Source organism: Phyllobates terribilis, unplaced genomic scaffold (genome assembly GCF_046119375.1).
Source record: "Phyllobates terribilis strain yellow unplaced genomic scaffold, ASM4611937v1 Scaffold_1__5_contigs__length_1240528914, whole genome shotgun sequence".
NCBI classification, from domain to species: Eukaryota; Metazoa; Chordata; class Amphibia; order Anura; family Dendrobatidae; genus Phyllobates; species Phyllobates terribilis.
Window position 1 is genome coordinate 171,968,318 of NW_027362761.1, and position 27,888 is coordinate 171,996,205.

At 47.3% G+C, this 27,888-nt stretch overlaps 1 protein-coding gene across 2 annotated transcripts in view; it reads right to left on the minus strand.

Annotated features, from left to right (window-relative positions):
* Positions 1 to 27,888, minus strand: part of DOCK8 (dedicator of cytokinesis 8) — a 271,022-nt gene that overhangs the window by 150,093 nt on the left and 93,041 nt on the right. For both annotated transcript variants that reach the window (XM_073669505.1, XM_073669522.1), the window contains 4 exons: positions 16,405 to 16,476; positions 2,722 to 2,842; positions 1,644 to 1,856; positions 774 to 859 (listed from right to left, as the gene is read on the minus strand). In XM_073669505.1, the coding sequence (XP_073525606.1) occupies positions 774 to 859; positions 1,644 to 1,856; positions 2,722 to 2,842; positions 16,405 to 16,476 (492 nt within the window). The remainder of the gene's footprint in view (positions 1 to 773; positions 860 to 1,643; positions 1,857 to 2,721; positions 2,843 to 16,404; positions 16,477 to 27,888) is intronic.

Sequence of the window (27,888 nt, forward strand, 5' to 3'; positions counted from 1 at the left end):
ATATATGAGGTAGTTCAGATAAGGAGATCCAGCGATCGGGCCGGGTCTTCAGATTCGGGCATGGTCTTTGTTGGATGGACACGTGAAACGAGCCTTATGATCAATATTAATTGGTAATTACAGCTTTCACTGTATAAGTCTGCATACAAAGATGGCTGTCAATCACTAGCTAGGACCACCCATTGGACTCCTAAGCACATAGTGAAAACAGATATAATAATAAGTTATAAACTGTACAGAACCCTTTCCCACAAATCTATATATCAATCTGCTCAGTAATACAGCCACATGCGCCAAGGGTCCAAAGTGATTATATCAGTGGCATTGACATATTCAAGTGATTGTAACACCGACTGACTCTGGCACTGAGATACATTAGTTTACAAGTGGGTTAGTAAATGTAATTGGACAGATTAACCCATGCAACAACTAACTGGTGTGAATCTCTCTATGATGTTTTCTTCACTTGGGCCACTAGAGGTCACACTAATGTTTTGTTGAAATGGGTTTTTGGCTTTATGTAAACTAAGCTTAGCCACTAAATACTACTTCTTGGAAAGTACAGGGTCTACAAATAGGTGGCACTAGAGAGACAGACTACTTTCTTCTGGAGGAAAGCTAATTTGCATATCATGTAATATTAAAATATTCAATAATTCAGACATTCCTCAATGTTATTAAGCTAAAACATCTTACAAAAGGCAAATACAAGATATTCCAAAACAGATATTTATAAATAAAAATTAACTCAAAGTATATGTTTTATACTGTACTTTAGAGTATGCAGCTTGACCATTATCTTGTATCCCATATGTTCCTTTGGACATTCTGGTATAGGGCGTATTTCCACAGTATCCTCCTGAAATATGTGTAGTGTGAATTAGGGCCAAAATGTACTGGATAATGATTATACTTAATTTTTTTTTTAACATAAAAAAAGGCTTTGATTAAAGAAAACACTCTTCACTAATGCAGGGACCTTACATAGTTATGGTGCCCATACACCTTAGAAAACTGTTGTCCGAGAAGTATCAATCTCAACTCCCCAATACACATGCATGCACGCTCAGCTCAGTAGACTGTACATGTGTTTTCAATGAGGACAGAGTTTAAGGGTATGTGCACACGATCAGGAGCTGCTGCAGGTTTGATGCTGTGTGTTTATGCAGCATCAAACCTGCAGCGTCCAGATGTTACAGCATAGTGGATGGTCTTTCTAGAAATGCCATGTCCACTATGCATACATCTGAGGCTGCGGATCATCTGTGGACGCTGACATGCGGTGCGTCTTACAGGACATTAGCATGTCAAATTCTCTTGCAGAGTCGCCAGTCTCCGCAACGGAAATTTGACCACTAGAATGTATTGAATGGGGTAAATCTGCATGGTTCAGTGAACACATGCGAATTTACCTGCGTTCAATAGAACTCAGCGTTTTGGACGCAGCAAAAATATGCTGTGTCCAAAGCGCTGCTACGTCCAGATCGTGGGCATATAGCCAAAGAGAAGCCTGGCAGGGGCTAGAAAAAATAAACAGATAATGATGTATGGAAAAAAAAGGTAAAAAACAGGAACAAAATGCTAAAAGATAACATGTGAAATATATAGGATAGTGTGAGGAAGTAAATTGAAAACATATATACCTCATCCATTGGTGGACTAAGGGCAAAAATCTCAGCATGTCTGTTGGCTTTACGAGCTTCCTCAGTTTGCTTCTCTAGGTCATCCACATTGGTAAGTTGGAGGAGGTTCTTTAGACGACTTTCTGGATTTAAGCCACGCAAGTCAAATTCACAGGAAGTATTGGTAGATTTTTCAGACTCACCAGACAACCTCATTACAAGACCTCCGTCAGTCTACAAAACACACACAGAACAATCGGGGCATTATTGTGTGCTGGCATGTCCTAATAGAAGCTGCTCTTCAATATACTCTACCAGAAGACGGTGCAGTAATTACCCGAAACGCACAACCCTGCTGTAGGCGGAAAACACTTGCTCTTTCTCCTAGACCTCCGAATTACACAGGAGGAAACATACTGCAGGAGGAATTACACTGCAGGAAACATAGAGCTTGAAGGACAGCTCTTACCCACTAAGCCATTACTACAGATGTGTAGTATGGATGGTGATCATTATCGGGTGTAACAAAGTGCTCTAATGAAGTTTATTGCAAAGCCATATATATGAGATAACTGTTCTCCAAACACTGGACTACAGATTACTCTCCAGCCCCCTATAAACGAGCCATATGCCATTACCTCAATGGAGAGCGCAAGAGACCACCCAGAAGAATATATCAGCAGCTTAAAGAGGACCGGTCATCAAGCCAAAAGTGTCCAGTTATTGCTTTTACTATACTATTGCTGCTCCTGAGTATTCTGATTTTTTTCTTTAAAATTCTGCCATAAGGGCCTTTTACTCTCAGGGCCGTGTCTATAGGATGCTCTGCACAATTATCCTTTGAGCAATGCCCCTATGAAAAACATCACAGAAATTAGCACTAAAAAGGCAGATTTGTAAAAAGAAAAAAAAAACTGAACCGTCAGGGATGGTCAGACACAGTCAATTATTAAAATGAACTTTTGTTTGTGGGAAAACCCTTTGAATATGACAAGGGGTACACACTGACTGGCGACTAGAAATGCTAAATATTTGCTTTGTGGGCAGGAGAGCAATTTTTATCTGGACCTACAAAATACTGCACAAAAAAAAAAGTTACCTGATCATTTTGTCTAGACTCGGACTCATCAGACTCAAATATCTGTTTTTGAAGAGTTTTTTGGAAATCTTTTCTAGAGCCACTTCTGCTAAAGTTGCTTGTACCTGAGTTTTCTTGTGTCCTAAAAGTATAGAAAAAAAATTTATAAACACGTTTTGTAAGATCCTATATAATTTTGTCAGAAAGAAGTAATGGTATAAAAAATAAATAAATAAATAAAAAATCCTATACTCACCTGTCATATAATCAGCCGATCCAGGCACTCGAGTAGTGATCGGTTTCTTTTAGTTCGTCATCACAAGTAAATAAATGAGCAGTAATGTTTCAACTCTGACAAATAGCCGGGTCAATATCAATCTAGAGTTCGCAGCGTTCATCTTTGTGTAAGGCTATGTGCCCACGATGCAGAAATGAAGCAGACATTTTCCTGAGCGTTTCTGCATCTCCTTGGCAGAAAAAATGCATGTGGATTTTACACGCATTTTTGATGCGTTTTTACTTGCGGATTTGCCATGCGTTTTTCCAATGCATTGTATAGGCAAATCCGCATGCGGAAACGCACAAGAAATGGTCATGCTGCGCTTTTTTTCCGCACCTAAAATCCGCGAAGAAGAAATCCTAACCATGTGCACAGAACTTGCAAAATGTCATAGGAAGTCATGGGATAAGATGTGCAATGCGTTTCTGCTGCATTTCCGCACGGAAAAAAAAAGCACAAAAAAAGCACCAAATCCGCATCGTGTGCACATAGCCTAAAGGCTGCAGGGATGGCAATAAGCTGCGACCAGTGATAGGCTGCAGAGGTCTCATGGGTACATGAGATGTTATCAGGGTAGGCAAGTGGACAAAAATGGCGATGAAGCTAGATTGACAAATGATTTACAGAGCTTGGCCACTTAATCTTTTTATTTTTTCAAGTTATAGAACATATTTCAACATCATTTTTCAAACACAGTTGGTCATCCCAACTAGCGAGGTAAGAAAAGGAAGGGAAAATGAAAATCAGCTCCGTTTAGATCCTGCTCAAGAAACCATGTTAGATTTTTTTAAGGAATCTCGGATTTGATGTGTATTGGTAATAGTTGTAGGATTGCCTCTCATGTTTAAAAGAACTTTTTTACTTGGGTGTATCTAGTTCATTCTGAGTAAGAACTTAATTTCTCTAAAATCAGATAAAGCATACGTTTGTTGGGTGCTAGCCATGCAGGTAGAATTGTCTTATGGCAATATACATTAAAGGCAATATACAATATACAGTAAAGAAGTCTCTTATGAGCTTGTGGAATATTTATTTCTGTAGCTTGTAAAGATCCAATGAGGGCCCAAGCTAGAGTAAGTTACACACTATAGGATATACAGTAGGTGCATGGGTAAAAGTGTTCATTCTAGACCAAAATGAGGGAGTCTGGGGACATTCCCAAGCACAGTCATAGTGGTCAGCCTCTGCCGTGCAATATATTCCCAATGCATCATTTCTGCAATATATATTATATATATATATATATATATATATATATATACAGTACAGACCAAAAGTTTGGACACACCTTCTCATTTAAAGATTTTTCTGCATTTTCACGACTATGAAAATTGTACTTTCACACTGAAGGCATCAAAACTATGAATTAACACATGTGGAATTATATACTTAACAAAAAAGTGTGAAACAACTGAAAATATGTCTTATATTCTAGGTTCTTCAAAGTAGCCACCTTTTGCTTTGATGACTGCTTTGCACACTCTTGGCATTCTCTTGATGAGCTTCAAGAGGTAGTCACCGGAAATGGTCTTCCAACAATCTTGAAGGAGTTCCCAGAGATGCTTAGCACTTGTTGGCTCTTTAGCCTTCACTCTGCGGTCCAGCTCACCCCAAACCATCTCGATTGGGTTCAGGTCTGGTGACTGTGGAGGCCAGGTCATCTGGCGTAGCACCCCATCACTCTCCTTCTTGGTCAAATAGCCCTTACACAGCCTGGAGGTGTGTTTGGGGTCATTGTCCTGTTGAAAAATAAATGATGGTCCAACTAAACACAAACCGGATGGAATAGCATGCCGCTGCAAGATGCTGTGGTAGCCATGCTGGTTCAGTATGCCTTCAATTTTGAATAAATCCCCAACAGTGTCACTAGCAAAGCACCCCCACACCATCACGTCTCCTTCTCCATGCTTCGTGGTGGGAACCAGGCATGTAGAGTCCATCCGTTCACCTTTTCTGCGTCGCACAAAGACACAGTGGTTGGAACCAAAGATCTCAAATTTGGACTCATCAGACCAAAGCACAGATTTCCACTGGTCTAATGTCCATTCCTTGTGTTCTTTAGCCCAAACAAGTCTCTTCTGCTTGTTGCCTGTCCTTAGCAGTGGTCTCCTAGCAGCTATTTTACCATGAAGGCCTGCTGCACAAAGTCTCCTCTTAACAGTTGTTGTAGAGATGTGTTTGCTGCTAGAACTCTGTGTGGCATTGACCTGGTCTCTAATCTGAGCTGCTGTTAACCTGCGATTTCTGAGGCTGGTGACTCGGATAAACTTATCCTCAGAAGCAGAGGTGACTCTTGGTCTTCCTTTCCTGGGGCGGTCCTCATGTGAGCCAGTTTCTTTGTAGCGCTTGATGGTTTTTGCAACTGCACTTGGGGACACTTTCAAAATTTGCCCAATTTTTCGGACTGACTGACCTTCATTTCTTAAAGTAATGATGGCCACTCATTTTTCTTTACTTAGCTGCTTTTTTCTTGCCATAATACAAATTCTAACAGTCTATTCAGTAGGACTATCAGCTGTATATCCACCAGACTTCTGCACAACACAACTGATGGTCCCAACCCAATTTATAAAGCAAGAAATCCCACTTATTAAACCTGACAGGGCACACCTGTGAAGTGAAAACCATTTCCGGTGACTACCTCTTGAAGCTCATCAAGAGAATGCCAAGAGTGTGCAAAGCAGTCATCAAAGCAAAAGGTGGCTACTTTGAAGAACCTAGAATATAAGACATATTTTCAGTTGTTTCACACTTTTTTGTTACGTATATAATTCCACATGTGTTAATTCATAGTTTTGATGCCTTCAGTGTGAATGTGCAATTTTCATAGTCATGTGTAACATACCTGGCGGCGTCCTTGCATAGTGGTCCATCTCCCACTGTGCAAGAGCGCGCACTTGATCTCCTGTCCAGAATGTCTCTCTGGCTTCCTTCTATGCTGTCTGTGTCTGTATCTGCTGCTTAAGGGCGGCGCCCGATCACTTCCTGCTTTTTGTACCTGCTGTGGGTCACACCCCTTGTGCGTCCTCAGCCTATTGCTGTCTGTCACCTGGTATATAGCTCAGCTGCTCCAATCAATCCCTGCCTGAGCATAGTGTTTCATTCAGTGTGTGCTTGCACTCTGAAGGTGCCAGGTCCCGTTCTGTGTTCTCTTGTCTGCCTATCCTGGAGGCTGTATTTCCTAGCCTATTCTCCTAGCCTGTTCCTCCTGCCTTCTAGGGGCCGATTACCTAGACCCGCTCCTGTATCTTGTCTGTCCTGTCTGAACACGCTCCTAGCCTGTTCCTCCCGCCTTCTAGGGGCCGATTACCTAGACCCGCTCCTGTATCTTGTCTGTCCTGTCTGAACACGCACCTAGCCTGTTCCTCCCGCCTTCTAGGGGCCGATTACCTAGACCCGCTCCTGTATCTTGTCTGTCCTGTCTGAACACGCTCCTTGCCTGTTCGTCCTGCCTCTCTGGGGGCCGTATTCCCAGACCTGCTCCTGTATTCCGCTGCAGTGTCGGTCTCCTCCGTACACTCAGTTCCAGTCTGAACTCTCTCCTATCCTTTACCTGTTTTGCCTCTATGTCCGTTCCCTTCCTTTTTCTGCAGAGTCTGAACTCGTACCTAACTCCTGCTTGTTGTCTCTGTACTCCCGTTTGTGGTCCACTTGCTACTTCACTGCAAGTACCCTGTGGGTATCTGGCTCTGCCTTTCCCTTCCTGTCTGTTCCGTGTGAACAGAGCCCTGTCCCCCCTGCTCAGCCTTGCCTGCTCTGACTCCTTTGCTCACCGCTCTGGCGGTTCTAGCCTGCTCTGACTCCTTTGCTCACCGCTCTGGCGGTTCTAGCCTGCTCTGACTCCTTTGTTCACCGCTCTGGCGGTTCTAGCCTGCTCTGACTCCTTTGCTCACCGCTCTGGCGGTTCTAGCCTGCTCTGACTCCTTTGCTCACCGCTCTGGCGGTTCTAGCCTGCTCTGACTCCTTTGCTCACCGCTCTGGCGGTTCTAGCCTGCTCTGACTCCTTTGCTCACCGCTCTGGCGGTTCTAGCCTGCTCTGACTCCTTTGCTCACCACTCTGGCGGTTCTAGCCTGCTCTGACTCCTTTGCTCACCGCTCTGGCGGTTCTAGCCTGCTCTGACTCCTTTGCTCACCGCTCTGGCGGTTCTAGCCTGCTCTGACTCCTTTGCTCACCGCTCTGGCGGTTCTAGCCTGCTCTGACTCCTTTGCTCACCGCTCTGGCGGTTCTAGCCTGCTCTGACTCCTTTGCTCACCGCTCTGGCGGTTCTAGCCTGCTCTGACTCCTTTGCTCACCGCTCTGGCGGTTCTAGCCTGCTCTGACTCCTTTGCTCACCGCTCTGGCGGTTCTAGCCTGCTCTGACTCCTTTGCTCACCGCTCTGGCGGTTCTAGCCTGCTCTGACTCCTTTGCTCACCGCTCTGGCGGTTCTAGCCTGCTCTGACTCTTTTGCTCACCGCTCTGGCGGTTCTAGCCTGCTCTGACTCCTTTGCTCACCGCTCTGGCGGTTCTAGCCTGCTCTGACTCCTTTGCTCACCGCTCTGGCGGTTCTAGCCTGCTCTGACTCCTTTGCTCACTGCTCTGGCGGTTCTAGCCTGCTCTGACTCCTTTGCTCACCGCTCTGGCGGTTCTAGCCTGCTCTGACTCCTTTGCTCACCGCTCTGGCGGTTCTAGCCTGCTCTGACTCCTTTGCTCACCGCTCTGGCGGTTCTAGCCTGCTCTGACTCCTTTGCTCACCGCTCTGGCGGTTCTAGCCTGCTCTGACTCCTTTGCTCACCGCTCTGGCGGTTCTAGCCTGCTCTGACTCCTTTGCTCACCGCTCTGGCGGTTCTAGCCTGCTCTGACTCCTTTGCTCACCGCTCTGGCGGTTCTAGCCTGCTCTGACTCCTTTGCTCACCGCTCTGGCGGTTCTAGCCTGCTCTGACTCCTTTGCTCACCGCTCTGGCGGTTCTAGCCTGCTCTGACTCCTTTGCTCACTGCTCCGGCAGTCTCGCTCCGCTCTTATCCTCTTGCTCACTGCTCCGGCAGTCTTGCTCCACTCTTGCTCACTGCTCCGGCAGTCTCGCTCAGCTCTGACCCTTTGCTCACCGCTCCAGGCGGCCTTATCCTGCTCTACTCTTGCTCACCGCTCCAGGCGGCCTTGTCCTGCCCTGTTCTTGCTCACCTCTCTGGGCGGCCTCACTCTGCTGTGTTTGTCCGCCACATCTGTGGTTCTGTTCCTGAGTCCCAGTGTGTACTGGGTCCTATCCCGCCAGTGTCCCTACCTGCTAGTGCCTCCCTGTCTGCACTCTAGCTGTGTGTAGTGCCGGCGTCCCTGCCCTCTGCTAGGCAGGGACGCTGCTCCCCTCACCGCTCTGCCCCGTGCCCGGCGTCCCTCTCCCGCTCCTTCCCGGCCCCTGTGCTTAGGGCGCGCGCGCGCGCGCTCCCCTCCTCTTAAAGGGGTCGCGCGCGTCGTCCTAAGGAGTCCCCGGCCAATGGCCGGAGGACTTCATCATATATAAGGCACCTCCTCCAAAATGGAGGTGCCCGAGCAATGTTGTTTGCACCAGTGTCTCACCTGTGCTTCAGCCCTCAGGTCCCGTTGCCAGATACCTGCCAGTTACCTGCCAGATTCCTGCCTGATTACTTGTTACCTGCCTGCTAGTCTGAGGTCCGACGGTCTGCCTTACCATTCCTGTCAGTCTGTCTAAGGACCAGCCTGCCCGCTCACCTGGGAGCGCACATCTGCTACCTGCCTGCTTGCCTGCCCGGAGGCTCCGCTGTCACGTGCTGTGACCACCAGCTATTCCAGAGACTCTTGTCCGCTCACCTGGGAGCGCACATCAGCTACCTGCCTGCCTGCCTGAGGTCCGACGGTCTGCCTACCAACTCCTGTCAGTCTGTCTATGGACCAGCTTGCCCGCTCACCTGGGAGCGCACATCTGCTATCTGCCTGCTAGCCTACCTGGAGGCTCCGCCGTCACGTGCTGTGACCACCTGCCTGTCCAGTGACTCCTGCCCGCTCACCTGGGAGCGCTCATCTGCTACCTGTCTGTCTGCCTACCCGGAGGCTCTGCCGTCACGTGCTGTGACCACCCGCCTGTCCAGAGACTTCTGCCCGCTCACCTGGGAGCGCTCATCTGTCGCCTGTCCGCTGGTCTTCCTGGAGGCTCCGCCGTCACATGCTGTGACCACCCGTTCATCCAGAGACTCTCGCCTGCTCACCTGGGAGCTCTCGTCTATCTTCAGCCGCCACAGGTCGTACCAACCCTATACCTAGAGACTGCCCCGGTCACTTGCCGTGACCTCCAGCCCCGTTCACTCAGAGACTGTCCCGTTCACTCAGAGACTGTTCCGTTCACTCAGAGACTGTCCCGTTCACTCAGAGACTGTCCCGTTCACTCAGAGACTGTCCAGGTCACCTCCTGTGACTGCCTGCCTGGTCGCCACCCGCTCCCTTACAAGGACCGCCCCCTTGTATTGTAGCCCAGAGGTTCCGCCTCCCAGACCCGTTACAGTTTGCTCGGGCCATGGAACCCGGTGGCACCCAAGCTCCCTCGCTCTCGGACCTGTGTCATGAACTGTCCCGTCAAAGGTCCCAACAGGAGTCCATCCTGGGTCACCTGCGGAATGTCAATACTCGCCTGGATACTCTGACTGCTCCACCGACAACCTCCACCAGTGCCATGTCTCGCAATCCGGCAGCTCCGCTGCCCACTAATACCATGGTATCCTACCCCGGACCCCGGCTTTCTGCACCTCCTCGCTTCGGAGGCGACTCCGTCCAGGCTCGGGGCTTCATAAATCAGTGCACCCTGCACTTTGAACTATTGTCCCACCAGTTTAACTCCGACCGAGCCAAAATTGCATTCATCATGTCCCATCTCACCGGGGAGGCTCTGGCCTGGCTAAATCCTCTATGGGAGAGAGGAGACCCCCTGGTGTCCAACTTGCCTGCTTTTGTCACGGCTTTCCGGAAAGTCTTCGACGAACCCGGACGGAAGACCTCATCCGCATCATCATTGCTACGCCTCCGTCAGGAAAGCCTCACCGTGGGCCAATATGCCATACGGTTCCGCACCCTTGCCTCGGAGCTGGCCTGGGATAACGACGCTCTGGTTTCCGTCTTCTGGGAGGGTCTGTCCGGCCGTATTAAAGATGAACTTGCCGGTCGGGACATTCCTACCACTCTCGATGACTTAATAACTCTTGCCACCCGGATTGACCTACGGTTCCAGGAGCGTGCCAGAGAGGTCACCCGTGAGAGGAGGTTACTACGTCTAGCTCCTACTTTTCAGAAACCCGTCACTCCTTCTGTCTCTAACCAGGTACACCCTCCTGAGCCTATGCAGGTCGACCAGACCAAGATGGTCAAGACCCGTCAGGACTTACGCCGTGCCGAGGGGACCTGCTTCTACTGTGGCAGTAAGGAGCACCGGATCCGTGTCTGCCCGGAGAGGTCGGGAAACGCCTGTGTCTAGGTTCGCTCAGAGAGGTCCACCTAGACAAGAATAAATCCTCTCCATCCCTGCTGTTGTCAGTTTCAATCGTCTACGGGGAGAACCGTTATTTCGAACTAGCCCAACTGGACTCTGGAGCAGCCGGGAATCTTATTTCACAGTCCCTGGTAGAGAAATACCGCATCCCCACCAAACCTCTGGCTGTACCCTTGTCTGTGGCTGCCGTGGATGGGGGGCTCTTACCACGCCCCATCCAACTCATCACCGAATCCATTACTCTGCAGGTGGGAATGCTGCATTCTGATAGTATCTCCTTTAATGTTCTGCCTGGACTCTCTCACGCCCTCTTGCTAGGTCTGCCTTGGCTCCAGAAACATGCACCCGTGCTTGACTGGCAAACCGGAGAAGTCCTTCGCTGGGGACAAGACTGTCATAAGACCTGCCTGGTTCCCGTCCATCCCGTCCGTCCCTCTCCTACCCCAGCTAATCTACCTGGACTTCCGATTCCTTATTGGTCTTATGCTGATGTCTTTAATAAAAAGGAGGCAGAGACATTACCCCCTCATAGACCATACGACTGTCCCATCGACCTGTTACCCGGTACTACTCCTCCCCGTGGGCGTATTTATCCTTTATCCGCTGCTGAGACCCGGTCGATGTCCGAATATATTGAGGAGAATCTGGCCAGGGGATTCATCCGGAAATCTACCTCCCCGGCGGGAGCAGGCTTCTTTTTCGTCAAAAAGAAGGACGGCTCTCTCCGTCCCTGTATAGACTATAGAGGCCTAAACCAGATCACGGTGAAGAATAAGTACCCCCTTCCGCTCATTCCAGAATTATTTGATCGTCTGAGGGGGGCTAGAATCTTCACCAAACTAGACCTCCGTGGGGCATACTACCTGTTTCGTATCCGTCAGGGGGATGAATGGAAGACGGCATTCAACACCCGGGACGGCCACTATGAATACCTGGTAATGCCCTTTGGTCTCTGTAACGCTCCTGCCGTCTTTCAAGAGTTGGTCAATGACATCTTCCGGGACCTTCTCTACTCCTGCATAGTGGTGTACCTGGACGACATCTTGGTCTTCTCTCCGGATCTCCAGACTCACCGGAGGGACGTTCGTCAGGTCCTGCTCAGGCTCAGGCAGAATCACCTCTTCGCTAAATACGAGAAGTGCCTCTTTGAGCAGACCTCGCTTCCGTTTTTGGGCTACATTATTTCTCAGACCGGCCTACGAATGGATCCAGAGAAACTGTCTGCCATCGAGAAATGGCCCCGACCGGAGGGGTTGAAAGCCATTCAGCGGTTCCTGGGCTTCGCCAACTACTACCGCCTCTTCATACCACACTTCTCTTCCCGGACTGCCCCAATTTCGGCGCTCACCCGTAAGGGTACTAATCCCAAACAGTGGCCGCCCGAAGCAGAAGAAGCCTTTCTTTCCTTAAAACAGGCCTTCTCTTCCGCCCCGGTGCTGCATCGCCCGGACGGCAACAAGCAGTTCTTCCTGGAAGTGGACGCCTCCTCCTCTGGAGCTGGAGTGGTACTTACTCAAAAATCTTCTTCCGGGAGGATGGTAACTTGCGGCTTCTTCTCTAAACTCTTCTCCTCCTCAGAGCGCAATTATTCCATAGGAGATCGAGAGTTATTGGCCATCAAACTGGCATTGGAGGAGTGGCGTTACCTGCTTGAGGGGGCTCTTCACCCGGTAATAATTTACACTGACCACAAGAACTTGGCTTACCTCCAGCATGCCCAGAGACTTAACCCGCGCCAAGCCCGGTGGTCCTTGTTTTTTGCTCATTTTGATTTTGTCCTTCATTTTCGCCCGGCTGACAAAAACGTCAAGGCGGACGCCTTGTCTCGATCCTTTCTGGTATCTGATCTCGAGGAAGATCCGAAACACATCATCGATCCCGCCAGAGTAATGCAGGTGGCTCCCGTGAGTCTAAATCGTCTCCCTCCCGGAAAGACGTTCGTATCAGTACCTGATCAGGAGAAGATCCTTCACTGGGGTCACTCGTCTAAACTGGCTGGCCACGCTGGTCAGAAGAAGACCCTCCAGTTTATTTCCCGTCACTACTGGTGGCCTACCCTGCACAAGGATGTAATAGACTTTGTTTCTGCCTGTGTGTCCTGCGCCCGCAACAAGGTTCCGAGACATCTGCCAGCCGGTCGCCTCCTTCCGCTCCCAGTACCTGCTGCCCCCTGGCAGCATATTGCAATGGACTTCATAACTGACCTCCCACTCTCTGCCGGTTGTACGGTCATTTGGGTGGTCGCTGACCGCTTCTCCAAGATGGCTCATTTCGTTCCCCTACCAGGCCTCCCGTCTGCACCTGAGCTAGCTAGAGACTTTATTCGTCACATCTTCCGTCTTCATGGCCTGCCCCTCCACATCGTGTCGGATCGTGGGGTACAGTTCACCTCACGCTTCTGGAGAGCCACTTGTAAACTACTAGACGTCACCCTGGACTTCTCTTCCGCTTACCACCCACAGTCCAATGGTCAAGTGGAGCGGATCAATCAGAACCTGACCAGTTACCTCCGGCACTTCGTTAATGCCCACCATTCTGACTGGGTGGATCTCCTACCATGGGCCGAGTTCTCTTACAATAATCACGAGAGCGAATCCTCCTCCAAATCCCCGTTTTTTGTAGTCTTTGGTCAGCATCCTCGGATTCCTTTTCCTGTCTCCACCTCTGTGGACAACCCGGCTGCGGAATCTCTCGTTAGCAAATTTTCCTCCATTTGGGAGAGTACCCGATCCGCACTCCTTCAGTCGTCCGAACGGATGAAAAGACACGCTGACAAAAAACGCCTGGATCCTCCTCAATTTCGTCCAGGAGATAAGGTCTGGCTCTCATCTAAATATGTTCGACTCAAGATACCTTCTTACAAGTTAGGGCCTCGGTTCATCGGACCTCTGGAGGTCACCAGTCAGATCAACCCGGTGGCCTATAAATTGAAACTCCCGGCCAACTTACGGATCCCTAACTCCTTCCATGTATCTCTCCTCAAACCTGTGGTACTTAACTCTTTTTCCAAGTCTACAGGTACGCCTCCTGCTCCGGTTTCCGCTGAGGACGAGTTTGAGGTAGAGAACATTCTTGCCACCAAAAGGGTAAGAGGAAAGACCTTTTTTCTGGTAGATTGGAAGGGGTTTGGTCCTGAGGAGAGAACGTGGGAGCCCCGGGAGAACATCCATGCCCCTCTCATCCTAGCTAAATTTCTGTCTGGCCTAAAAAAGGGGGGGCCTAAAGGGGGGGGGTACTGTAGTGCCGGCGTCCCTGCCCTCTGCTAGGCAGGGACGCTGCTCCCCTCACCGCTCTGCCCCGTGCCCGGCGTCCCTCTCCCGCTCTGCTGTCAGCGCGCGCTCCTTCCCGGCGTCCTCCTCCCGCTCTGCTCTCAGCGCGCGCTCCTTCCCGGCCCCTGTGCTTAGGGCACGCGCGCGCGCGCTCCACTCCTCTTAAAGGGGCCGCGCGCGTCGTCCTAAGGAGTCCCCGGCCAATGGCCGGAGGACTTCATTATATATAAGGCACCTCCTCCAAAATGGCAGATACCTGCCAGTTACCTGCCAGATTCCTGCCTGATTACTTGTTACCTGCCTGCTAGTCTGAGGTCCGACGGTCTGCCTTACCATTCCTGTCAGTCTGTCTAAGGACCAGCCTGCCCGCTCACCTGGGAGCGCACATCTGCTACCTGCCTGCTTGCCTGCCCGGAGGCTCCGCTGTCACGTGCTGTGACCACCAGCTATTCCAGAGACTCTTGCCCGCTCACCTGGGAGCGCACATCAGCTACCTGCCTGCCTGCCTGAGGTCCGACGGTCTGCCTACCAACTCCTGTCAGTCTGTCTATGGACCAGCTTGCCCGCTCACCTGGGAGCGCACATCTGCTATCTGCCTGCTAGCCTACCTGGAGGCTCCGCCGTCACGTGCTGTGACCACCTGCCTGTCCAGTGACTCCTGCCCGCTCACCTGGGAGCGCTCATCTGCTACCTGTCTGTCTGCCTACCCGGAGGCTCTGCCGTCACGTGCTGTGACCACCCGCCTGTCCAGAGACTTCTGCCCGCTCACCTGGGAGCGCTCATCTGTCGCCTGTCCGCTGGTCTTCCTGGAGGCTCCGCCGTCACATGCTGTGACCACCCGTTCATCCAGAGACTCTCGCCTGCTCACCTGGGAGCTCTCGTCTATCTTCAGCCGCCACAGGTCGTACCAACCCTATACCTAGAGACTGCCCCGGTCACTTGCCGTGACCTCCAGCCCCGTTCACTCAGAGACTGTCCCGTTCACTCAGAGACTGTTCCGTTCACTCAGAGACTGTCCCGTTCACTCAGAGACTGTCCAGGTCACCTCCTGTGACTGCCTGCCTGGTCGCCACCCGCTCCCTTACAAGGACCGCCCCCTTGTATTGTAGCCCAGAGGTTCCGCCTCCCAGACCCGTTACACTGTGCTTGCCTGTACCCCTCTGCCTGTATTGTTCCTGAGTCCCAGTGTGTACTGGGTTCTATCCCGCCAGTGTCCCTACCTGCTAGTGCCTCCCTGTCTGCACTCTAGCTGTGCTTGCCTGTACCCCTCTGCCTGTATTGTTCCTGAGTCCCAGTGTGGACTGGGTTCTATCCCGCCTGTGTTCCTACCTGCTAGTGCCTCCCTGTCTGCACTCTATCTGTGCTTGCCTGTACCCCCCGGCCTGCATACCCGCCTGCCTGCATACCAGTCGTGCCTGCCTATACCCACCAGTCTGTGAGCCAGCCTAATCAGCCTGTTCCTGTATTCCCCTGTGTGGGTCAACAGCCGTGTCCGGGGTCTGTCCTGGAGTAGCACCTGGTCCCTCTGCTTGGTTCCTCCTTGGTGCACTGGCGTCGTATGCCGTCGTGCGACCCTGGTCGGATCGGGTGAATACCTAGTTACGCCCCTCCAGGCATTCACTCTCCGGCACGGTCCAGTGGAATCACACGCACACGCCGCTCAGCCCGGGCGTGTGCATTACATCATGAAAATGCAGAAAAATCTTTAAATGAGGTGTGTCCAAACTTTTGGTCTATACTGTATATATATATGGTCTCCTCTCATACTGTATGTCAAAAACACACATGACTCAGCAACAACACATTCAGCTCAGCTACATCATGCACACACATGTACACACACAATTTTGAAGTTCCTTGCAGGTATGTGAGTGATCACATGACCAGAAATATCCTTCAGCTAGTCAGGACCTGCAGCATTCGTGCAGCTCTAGTGATGTAAAGGTCCTCGTAGCTCCCTCTCTGGCACTGCACCATTCAGATATATCGCTGAAGAAAAGAGAGCTGTGCCTCTGCATACTTCTCGCAGTGATCATGAAGGACGCGGTGTCAGAATACTCCTCAATCATAGGAAGCTGCCTTCAGACTAGAAGACACACACACTTTTTAGCAAGATTTTTCTTGCTAAAAAGTGCATCTTATAATCCAAAAAATATAGGATATACTAGTAAGTGACACAAAATCATGTCCCCAACACATCACTAACAATAAAAATTGTGGGAAAATGCTTTAACAGGTGGGCACTGGTTTATTCCTTATTTTATACCATTACTGAACCCTTGATGTACTTGCTAACAAGCCCCTTTTCATGGCTTATAGATTTTTGAATCTCCATAAAATCAATTTTATAACTGCAGTTGCGAAATGCTAATTAGTGACTAGTCGTAGAGGCATTATTAATCTTACCACTGATCATATTATGAGTGACATTATTTGCAGGGAGGAAGCGGTGACGCAAAACTCAGCCAACCATTAGCATCGGCTCTTTGCAAATCTCGCGGCTGGTGTCCTGCGTCGCTGCTGACTCCCTGGGCATGCGCTGTTTTTGCATATTACAATAAAACATATGTAACAATCAGTAGTTTATACTTGTCTGAAATTCTTGACAATTATTATCCCTTTTTAATATAAAAGGCAGAAGGAAACTACTGAACGGCATATGGATTCACAACTGCTTTACTCACTTTCTGTTCACAATCAACCAGTCTCGTAGATATATCTGAATGCAATCCCTGACATGTTGATCCAGCTCCGCCCTGGCAAAATAAATGTTACCAAGAGATGTGAGATTAATTGACTAGAGAAATACACATGGTGATCACACTGTAAGCTTGATTTGCAGGCTTCGATTTAAAAACGGAACATATATAAAATGATAAGCGGAGCCCTTAGGGCGCAGTCAGACGGCGTATAACACAGACATGGAACAAATATAAAATGATAAGCGGAGCCCTTAGGGCGCAGTCAGACGGCGTATAACACAGACATGGAACATATATAAAATGATAAGCGGAGCCCTTAGGGCGCAGTCAGACGGCGTATAACACAGACATGGAACATATATAAAATGATAAGCGGAGCCCTTAGAGTGCAGTCAGATGGCGTATAACACACACATGGAACATATATAAAATGATAAGCGGAGCCCTTAGGGCGCAGTCAGACGGCGTATAACACAGACATGGAACATATATAAAATGATAAGCGGAGCCCTTAGGGCGCAGTCAGACGGCGTATAACACAGACATGGAACATATATAAAATGATAAGCGGAGCCCTTAGGGCGCAGTAAGACGGCGTATAACACAGACATGGAACATATATAAAATGATAAGCGGAGCCCTTAGGGCGCAGTCAGACGGCGTATAACACAGACATGGAACATATATAAAATGATAAGCGGAGCCCTTAGGGCGCAGTCAGATGGCGTATAACACAGACATGGAACATATATAAAATGATAAGCGGAGACCTTAGGGCGCAGTCAGATGGCGTATAACACATACATGGAACATATATAAAATGATAAGCGGAGCCCTTAGGGCGCAGTGAGATGGAATATAACACACACATGGAACATATATAAAATGATAAGCGGAGCCCTTAGGGCGCAGTCAGATGGCGTATAACACAGACATGGAACATATATAAAATGATAAGCGGAGCCCTTAGGGAACAGTCAGACGGCGTATAACACAGACATGGAACATATATAAAATGATAAGCGGAGCCCTTAGGGCGCAGTCAGATGGCGTATAACACAGACATGGAACATATATAAAATGATAAGCGGAGCCCTTAGGGCGCAGTCAGATGGCGTATAACACAGACATGGAACATATATAAAATGATAAGCGGAGCCCTTAGGGCGCAGTCAGATGGCGTATAACACATACATGGAACATATATAAAATGATAAGCGGAGCCCTTAGGGCGCAGTCAGATGGCGTATAACACAGACATGGAACATATATAAAATGATAAGCGGAGACCTTAGGGCGCAGTCAGATGGCATATAACACATACATGGAACATATATAAAATGATAAGCGGAGCCCTTAGGGCGCAGTCAGATGGAATATAACACACACATGGAACATATATAAAATGATAAGCGGAGCCCTTAGGGCGCAGTGAGATGGAATATAACACACACATGGAACATATATAAAATGATAAGCGGAGCCCTTAGGGCGCAGTCAGATGGCGTATAACACAGACATGGAACATATATAAAATGATAAGCGGAGCCCTTAGGGAACAGTCAGATGGCGTATAACACAGACATGGAACATATATAAAATGATAAGCGGAGCCCTTAGGGCGCAGTCAGATGGCGTATAACACAGACATGGAACATATATAAAATGATAAGCGGAGCCCTTAGGGCGCAGTCAGATGGCGTATAACACAGACATGGAACATATATAAAATGATAAGCGGAGCCCTTAGGGCGCAGTCAGATGGCGTATAACACACACATGGAACATATATAAAATGATAAGCGGAGCCCTTAGGGCGCAGTCAGATGGCGTATAACACAGACATGGAACATATATAAAATGATAAGCGGAACCCTTAGGGAACAGTCAGACGGCGTATAACACAGACATGGAACATAAATAAAATGATAAGAGGAGCCCTTAGGGCGCAGTGAGATGGCGTATAACACACACATGGAACATATATAAAATGATAAGCGGAGCCCTTAGAGTGCAGTCAGACGGCGTATAACACAGACATGGAACATATATAAAATGATAAGCGGAGCCCTTAGGGCGCAGTGAGATGGCGTATAACACACACATGGAACATATATAAAATGATAAGCGGAGCCCTTAGAGTGCAGTCAGATGGCGTATAACACAGACATGGAACATATATAAAATGATAAGCGAAGCCCTTAGGGAACAGTCAGACGGCGTATAACACAGACATGGAACATATATAAAATGATAAGCGGAGCCCTTAGGACGCAGAGAGATGGCGTATAACACACACATGGAACATATATAAAATGATAAGCGGAGCCCTTAGAGTGCAGTCAGATGGCGTATAACACAGACATGGAACATATATAAAATGATAAGCGGAGCCCTTAGGGAACAGTCAGACGGCGTATAACACAGACATGGAACATATATAAAATGATAAGCGGAGCCCTTAGGGCGCAGTGAGATGGCGTATAACACACACATGGAACATATATAAAATGATAAGCGGAGCCCTTAGAGTGCAGTCAGACGGCGTATAACACAGACATGGAACATATATAAAATGATAAGCGGAGCCCTTAGGGTGCAGTGAGATGGCGTATAACACACACATGGAACATATATAAAATGATAAGCGGAGCCCTTAGGGCGCAGTCAGATGGCGTATAACACAGACATGGAACATATATAAAATGATAAGCGGAGCCCTTAGGGCGCAGTCAGACGGCGTATAACACAGACATGGAACATATATAAAATGATAAGCGGAGCCCTTAGAGTGCAGTCAGACGGCATATAACACAGACATGGAACATATATAAAATGATAAGCGGAGCCCTTAGGGCGCAGTGAGATGGCGTATAACACACACATGGAACATATATAAAATGATAAGCGGAGCCCTTAGGGCGCAGTCAGATGGCGTATAACACAGACATGGAACATATATAAAATGATAAGCGGAGCCCTTAGGGCGCAGTCAGACGGCGTATAACACAGACATGGAACATATATAAAATGATAAGCGGAGCATTTAGGGAACAGTCAGATGGCGTATAACACACACATGGAACATATATAAAATGATAAGCGGAGCCCTTAGGGAACAGTCAGACGGCGTGTAACACAGACATGGAACATATATAAAATGATAAGCGGAGCCCTTAGGGCGCAGTGAGATGGCGTATAATACAGACATGGAACATATATAAAATGATAAGCGGAGCCCTTAGGGCGCAGTCAGACGGCGTATAACACAGACATGGAACATATATAAAATGATAAGCGGAGCCCTTAGGGAACAGTCAGATGGCGTATAACACACACATGGAACATATATAAAATGATAAGCGGAGCCCTTAGGGAACAGTCAGACGGCGTATAACACAGACATGGAACATATATAAAATGATAAGCGGAGCCCTTAGAGTGCAGTCAGACGGCGTATAACACAGACATGGAACATATATAAAATGATAAGCGGAGCCCTTAGGGCGCAGTGAGATGGCGTATAACACACACATGGAACATATATAAAATGATAAGCGGAGCCCTTAGGGCGCAGTCAGATGGCGTATAACACAGACATGGAACATATATAAAATGATAAGGGGAGCCCTTAGGGCGCAGTCAGACGGCGTATAACACAGACATGGAACATATATAAAGTGATAAGCGGAGCCCTTAGGGAACAGTCAGATGGCGTATAACACACACATGGAACATATATAAAATGATAAGCGGAGCCCTTAGGGAACAGTCAGATGGCGTATAACACAGACATGGAACATATATAAAATGATAAGCGGAGCCCTTAGGGTGCAGTGAGATGGCGTATAACACACACATGGAACATATATAAAATGATAAGCGGAGCCCTTAGGGCGCAGTCAGACGGCGTATAACACAGACATGGAACATATATAAAATGATAAGCGGAGCCCTTAGGGAACAGTCAGATGGCGTATAGCACACACATGGAACATATATAAAATGATAAGCGGAGCCCTTAGGGAACAGTCAGATGGCGTATAACACAGACATGGAACATATATAAAATGATAAGCGGAGCCCTTAGGGCGCAGTGAGATGGCGTATAACACACACATGGAACATATATAAAATGATAAGCGGAGCCCTTAGAGTGCAGTCAGATGGCGTATAACACAGACATGGAACATATATAAAATGATAAGCGAAGCCCTTAGGGAACAGTCAGACGGCGTATAACACAGACATGGAACATATATAAAATGATAAGCGGAGCCCTTAGGACGCAGTGAGTTGGCGTATAACACACACATGGAACATATATAAAATGATAAGCGGAGCCCTTAGAGTGCAGTCAGATGGCGTATAACACAGACATGGAACATATATAAAATGATAAGCGGAGCCCTTAGGGAACAGTCAGACGGCGTATAACACAGACATGGAACATATATAAAATGATAAGCGGAGCCCTTAGGGCGCAGTGAGATGGCGTATAACACACACATGGAACATATATAAAATGATAAGCGGAGCCCTTAGAGTGCAGTCAGACGGCGTATAACACAGACATGGAACATATATAAAATGATAAGCGGAGCCCTTAGGGTGCAGTGAGATGGCGTATAACACACACATGGAACATATATAAAATGATAAGCGGAGCCCTTAGGGCGCAGTCAGATGGCGTATAACACAGACATGGAACAAATATAAAATGATAAGCGGAGCCCTTAGGGCGCAGTCAGACGGCGTATAACACAGACATGGAACATATATAAAATGATAAGCGGAGCCCTTAGAGTGCAGTCAGACGGCATATAACACAGACATGGAACATATATAAAATGATAAGCGGAGCCCTTAGGGCGCAGTGAGATGGCGTATAACACACACATGGAACATATATAAAATGATAAGCGGAGCCCTTAGGGCGCAGTCAGATGGCGTATAACACAGACATGGAACATATATAAAATGATAAGCGGAGCCCTTAGGGCGCAGTCAGACGGCGTATAACACAGACATGGAACATATATAAAATGATAAGCGGAGCATTTAGGGAACAGTCAGATGGCGTATAACACACACATGGAACATATATAAAATGATAAGCGGAGCCCTTAGGGAACAGTCAGACGGCGTGTAACACAGACATGGAACATATATAAAATGATAAGCGGAGCCCTTAGGGCGCAGTGAGGTGGCGTATAACACACACATGGAACATATATAAAATGATAAGAGGAGCCCTTAGAGTGCAGTCAGATGGCGTATAACACAGACATGGAACATATATAAAATGATAAGCGGAGCCCTTAGGGAACAGTCAGACGGCGTATAACACAGACATGGAACATATATAAAATGATAAGTGGAGCCCTTAGGGCGCAGTGAGATGGCGTATAACACACACATGGAACATATATAAAATGATAAGCGGAGCCCTTAGAGTGCAGTCAGATGGCGTATAACACAGACATGGAACATATATAAAATGATAAGCGGAGCCCTTAGGGAACAGTCAGACGGCGTATAACACAGACATGGAACATATATAAAATGATAAGCGGAGCCCTTAGGGCGCAGTGAGATGGCGTGTAACACACACATGGAACATATATAAAATGATAAGCGGAGCCCTTAGGGCGCAGTCAGATGGCGTATAACACAGACATGGAACATATGTAAAATGATAAGCGGAGCCCTTAGGGCGCAGTCAGACGGCGTATAACACAGACATGGAACATATATAAAATGATAAGCGGAGCCCTTAGAGTGCAGTCAGACGGCGTATAACACACACATGGAACATATATAAAATGATAAGCGGAGCCCTTAGGGTGCAGTCAGATGGCGTATAATACAGACATGGAACATATATAAAATGATAAGCGGAGCCCTTAGGGCGCAGTCAGACGGCGTATAACACAGACATGGAACATATATAAAATGATAAGCGGAGCCCTTAGGGAACAGTCAGATGGCGTATAACACACACATGGAACATATATAAAATGATAAGCGGAGCCCTTAGGGAACAGTCAGACGGCGTATAACACAGACATGGAACATATATAAAATGATAAGCGGAGCCCTTAGGGAACAGTCAGATGGCGTATAACACACACATGGAACATATATAAAATGATAAGCGGAGCCCTTAGGGAACAGTCAGATGGCGTATAACACAGACATGGAACATATATAAAATGATAAGCGGAGCCCTTAGGGTGCAGTGAGATGGCGTATAACACACACATGGAACATATATAAAATGATAAGCGGAGCCCTTAGGGCGCCGTCAGACGGCGTATAACACAGACATGGAACATATATAAAATGATAAGCGGAGCCCTTAGGGAACAGTCAGATGGCGTATAGCACACACATGGAACATATATAAAATGATAAGCGGAGCCCTTAGGGAACAGTCAGATGGCGTATAACACAGACATGGAACATATATAAAATGATAAGCGGAGCCCTTAGGGCGCAGTGAGATGGCGTATAACACAGACATGGAACATATATAAAATGATAAGCGGAGCCCTTAGAGTGCAGTCAGATGGCGTATAACACACACATGGAACATATATAAAATGATAAGCGGAGCCCTTAGGGAACAGTCAGACGGCGTATAACACAGACATGGAACATATATAAAATGATAAGCGGAGCCCTTAGGGCGCAGTCAGATGGCGTATAACACAGACATGGAACATATGTAAAATGATAAGCGGAGCCCTTAGGGCGCAGTCAGACGGCGTATAACACAGACATGGAACATATATAAAATGATAAGCGGAGCCCTTAGAGTGCAGTCAGACGGCGTATAACACACACATGGAACATATATAAAATGATAAGCGGAGCCCTTAGGGTGCAGTCAGATGGCGTATAATACAGACATGGAACATATATAAAATGATAAGCGGAGCCCTTAGGGCGCAGTCAGACGGCGTATAACACAGACATGGAACATATATAAAATGATAAGCGGAGCCCTTAGGGAACAGTCAGATGGCGTATAACACACACATGGAACATATATAAAATGATAAGCGGAGCCCTTAGGGAACAGTCAGACGGCGTATAACACAGACATGGAACATATATAAAATGATAAGCGGAGCCCTTAGAGTGCAGTCAGACGGCGTATAACACAGACATGGAACATATATAAAATGATAAGCGGAGCCCTTAGGGCGCAGTGAGATGGCGTATAACACACACATGGAACATATATAAAATGATAAGCGGAGCCCTTAGGGCGCAGTCAGATGGCGTATAACACAGACATGGAACATATATAAAATGATAAGCGGAGCCCTTAGGGCGCAGTCAGACGGCGTATAACACAGACATGGAACATATATAAAATGATAAGCGGAGCCCTTAGGGAACAGTCAGATGGCGTATAACACACACATGGAACATATATAAAATGATAAGCGGAGCCCTTAGGGAACAGTCAGATGGCGTATAACACAGACATGGAACATATATAAAATGATAAGCGGAGCCCTTAGGGTGCAGTGAGATGGCGTATAACACACACATGGAACATATATAAAATGATAAGCGGAGCCCTTAGGGCGCAGTCAGACGGCGTATAACACAGACATGGAACTTATATAAAATGATAAGCGGAGCCCTTAGGGAACAGTCAGATGGCGTATAGCACACACATGGAACATATATAAAATGATAAGCGGAGCCCTTAGGGAACAGTCAGATGGCGTATAACACAGACATGGAACATATATAAAATGATAAGCGGAGCCCTTAGGGCGCAGTGAGATGGCGTATAACACAGACATGGAACATATATAAAATGATAAGCGGAGCCCTTAGAGTGCAGTCAGATGGCGTATAACACAGACATGGAACATATATAAAATGATAAGCGGAGCCCTTAGGGAACAGTCAGACGGCGTATAACACAGACATGGAACATATATAAAATGATAAGCGGAGCCCTTAGGGCGCAGTGAGATGGCGTATAACACACACATGGAACATATATAAAATGATAAGCGGAGCCCTTAGAGTGCAGTCAGACGGCGTATAACACAGACATGGAACATATATAAAATGATAAGCGGAGCCCTTAGGGAACAGTCAGACGGCGTATAACACAGACATGGAACATATATAAAATGATAAGCGGAGCCCTTAGGGCGCAGTCAGACGGCGTATAACACAGACATGGAACATATATAAAATGATAAGCGGAGCCCTTAGGGAACAGTCAGATGGCGTATAGCACACACATGGAACATATATAAAATGATAAGCGGAGCCCTTAGGGAACAGTCAGATGGCGTATAACACAGACATGGAACATATATAAAATGATAAGCGGAGCCCTTAGGGCGCAGTGAGATGGCGTATAACACACACATGGAACATATATAAAATGATAAGCGGAGCCCTTAGAGTGCAGTCAGATGGCGTATAACACAGACATGGAACATATATAAAATGATAAGCGAAGCCCTTAGGGAACAGTCAGACGGCGTATAACACAGACATGGAACATATATAAAATGATAAGCGGAGCCCTTAGGACGCAGTGAGTTGGCGTATAACACACACATGGAACATATATAAAATGATAAGCGGAGCCCTTAGAGTGCAGTCAGATGGCGTATAACACAGACATGGAACATATATAAAATGATAAGCGGAGCCCTTAGGGAACAGTCAGACGGCGTATAACACAGACATGGAACATATATAAAATGATAAGCGGAGCCCTTAGGGCGCAGTGAGATGGCGTATAACACACACATGGAACATATATAAAATGATAAGCGGAGCCCTTAGAGTGCAGTCAGACGGCGTATAACACAGACATGGAACATATATAAAATGATAAGCGGAGCCCTTAGGGTGCAGTGAGATGGCGTATAACACACACATGGAACATATATAAAATGATAAGCGGAGCCCTTAGGGCGCAGTCAGATGGCGTATAACACAGACATGGAACAAATATAAAATGATAAGCGGAGCCCTTAGGGCGCAGTCAGACGGCGTATAACACAGACATGGAACATATATAAAATGATAAGCGGAGCCCTTAGAGTGCAGTCAGACGGCATATAACACAGACATGGAACATATATAAAATGATAAGCGGAGCCCTTAGGGCGCAGTGAGATGGCGTATAACACACACATGGAACATATATAAAATGATAAGCGGAGCCCTTAGGGCGCAGTCAGATGGCGTATAACACAGACATGGAACATATATAAAATGATAAGCGGAGCCCTTAGGGCGCAGTCAGACGGCGTATAACACAGACATGGAACATATATAAAATGATAAGCGGAGCATTTAGGGAACAGTCAGATGGCGTATAACACACACATGGAACATATATAAAATGATAAGCGGAGCCCTTAGGGAACAGTCAGACGGCGTGTAACACAGACATGGAACATATATAAAATGATAAGCGGAGCCCTTAGGGCGCAGTGAGATGGCGTATAACACACACATGGAACATATATAAAATGATAAGAGGAGCCCTTAGAGTGCAGTCAGATGGCGTATAACACAGACATGGAACATATATAAAATGATAAGCGGAGCCCTTAGGGAACAGTCAGACGGCGTATAACACAGACATGGAACATATATAAAATGATAAGTGGAGCCCTTAGGGCGCAGTGAGATGGCGTATAACACACACATGGAACATATATAAAATGATAAGCGGAGCCCTTAGAGTGCAGTCAGATGGCGTATAACACAGACATGGAACATATATAAAATGATAAGCGGAGCCCTTAGGGAACAGTCAGACGGCGTATAACACAGACATGGAACATATATAAAATGATAAGCGGAGCCCTTAGGGCGCAGTGAGATGGCGTGTAACACACACATGGAACATATATAAAATGATAAGCGGAGCCCTTAGGGCGCAGTCAGATGGCGTATAACACAGACATGGAACATATGTAAAATGATAAGCGGAGCCCTTAGGGCGCAGTCAGACGGCGTATAACACAGACATGGAACATATATAAAATGATAAGCGGAGCCCTTAGAGTGCAGTCAGACGGCGTATAACACACACATGGAACATATATAAAATGATAAGCGGAGCCCTTAGGGTGCAGTCAGATGGCGTATAATACAGACATGGAACATATATAAAATGATAAGCGGAGCCCTTAGGGCGCAGTCAGACGGCGTATAACACAGACATGGAACATATATAAAATGATAAGCGGAGCCCTTAGGGAACAGTCAGATGGCGTATAACACACACATGGAACATATATAAAATGATAAGCGGAGCCCTTAGGGAACAGTCAGACGGCGTATAACACAGACATGGAACATATATAAAATGATAAGCGGAGCCCTTAGGGAACAGTCAGATGGCGTATAACACACACATGGAACATATATAAAATGATAAGCGGAGCCCTTAGGGAACAGTCAGATGGCGTATAACACAGACATGGAACATATATAAAATGATAAGCGGAGCCCTTAGGGTGCAGTGAGATGGCGTATAACACACACATGGAACATATATAAAATGATAAGCGGAGCCCTTAGGGCGCCGTCAGACGGCGTATAACACAGACATGGAACATATATAAAATGATAAGCGGAGCCCTTAGGGAACAGTCAGATGGCGTATAGCACACACATGGAACATATATAAAATGATAAGCGGAGCCCTTAGGGAACAGTCAGATGGCGTATAACACAGACATGGAACATATATAAAATGATAAGCGGAGCCCTTAGGGCGCAGTGAGATGGCGTATAACACAGACATGGAACATATATAAAATGATAAGCGGAGCCCTTAGAGTGCAGTCAGATGGCGTATAACACAGACATGGAACATATATAAAATGATAAGCGGAGCCCTTAGGGAACAGTCAGACGGCGTATAACACAGACATGGAACATATATAAAATGATAAGCGGAGCCCTTAGGGCGCAGTCAGATGGCGTATAACACAGACATGGAACATATGTAAAATGATAAGCGGAGCCCTTAGGGCGCAGTCAGACGGCGTATAACACAGACATGGAACATATATAAAATGATAAGCGGAGCCCTTAGAGTGCAGTCAGACGGCGTATAACACACACATGGAACATATATAAAATGATAAGCGGAGCCCTTAGGGTGCAGTCAGATGGCGTATAATACAGACATGGAACATATATAAAATGATAAGCGGAGCCCTTAGGGCGCAGTCAGACGGCGTATAACACAGACATGGAACATATATAAAATGATAAGCGGAGCCCTTAGGGAACAGTCAGATGGCGTATAACACACACATGGAACATATATAAAATGATAAGCGGAGCCCTTAGGGAACAGTCAGACGGCGTATAACACAGACATGGAACATATATAAAATGATAAGCGGAGCCCTTAGAGTGCAGTCAGACGGCGTATAACACAGACAT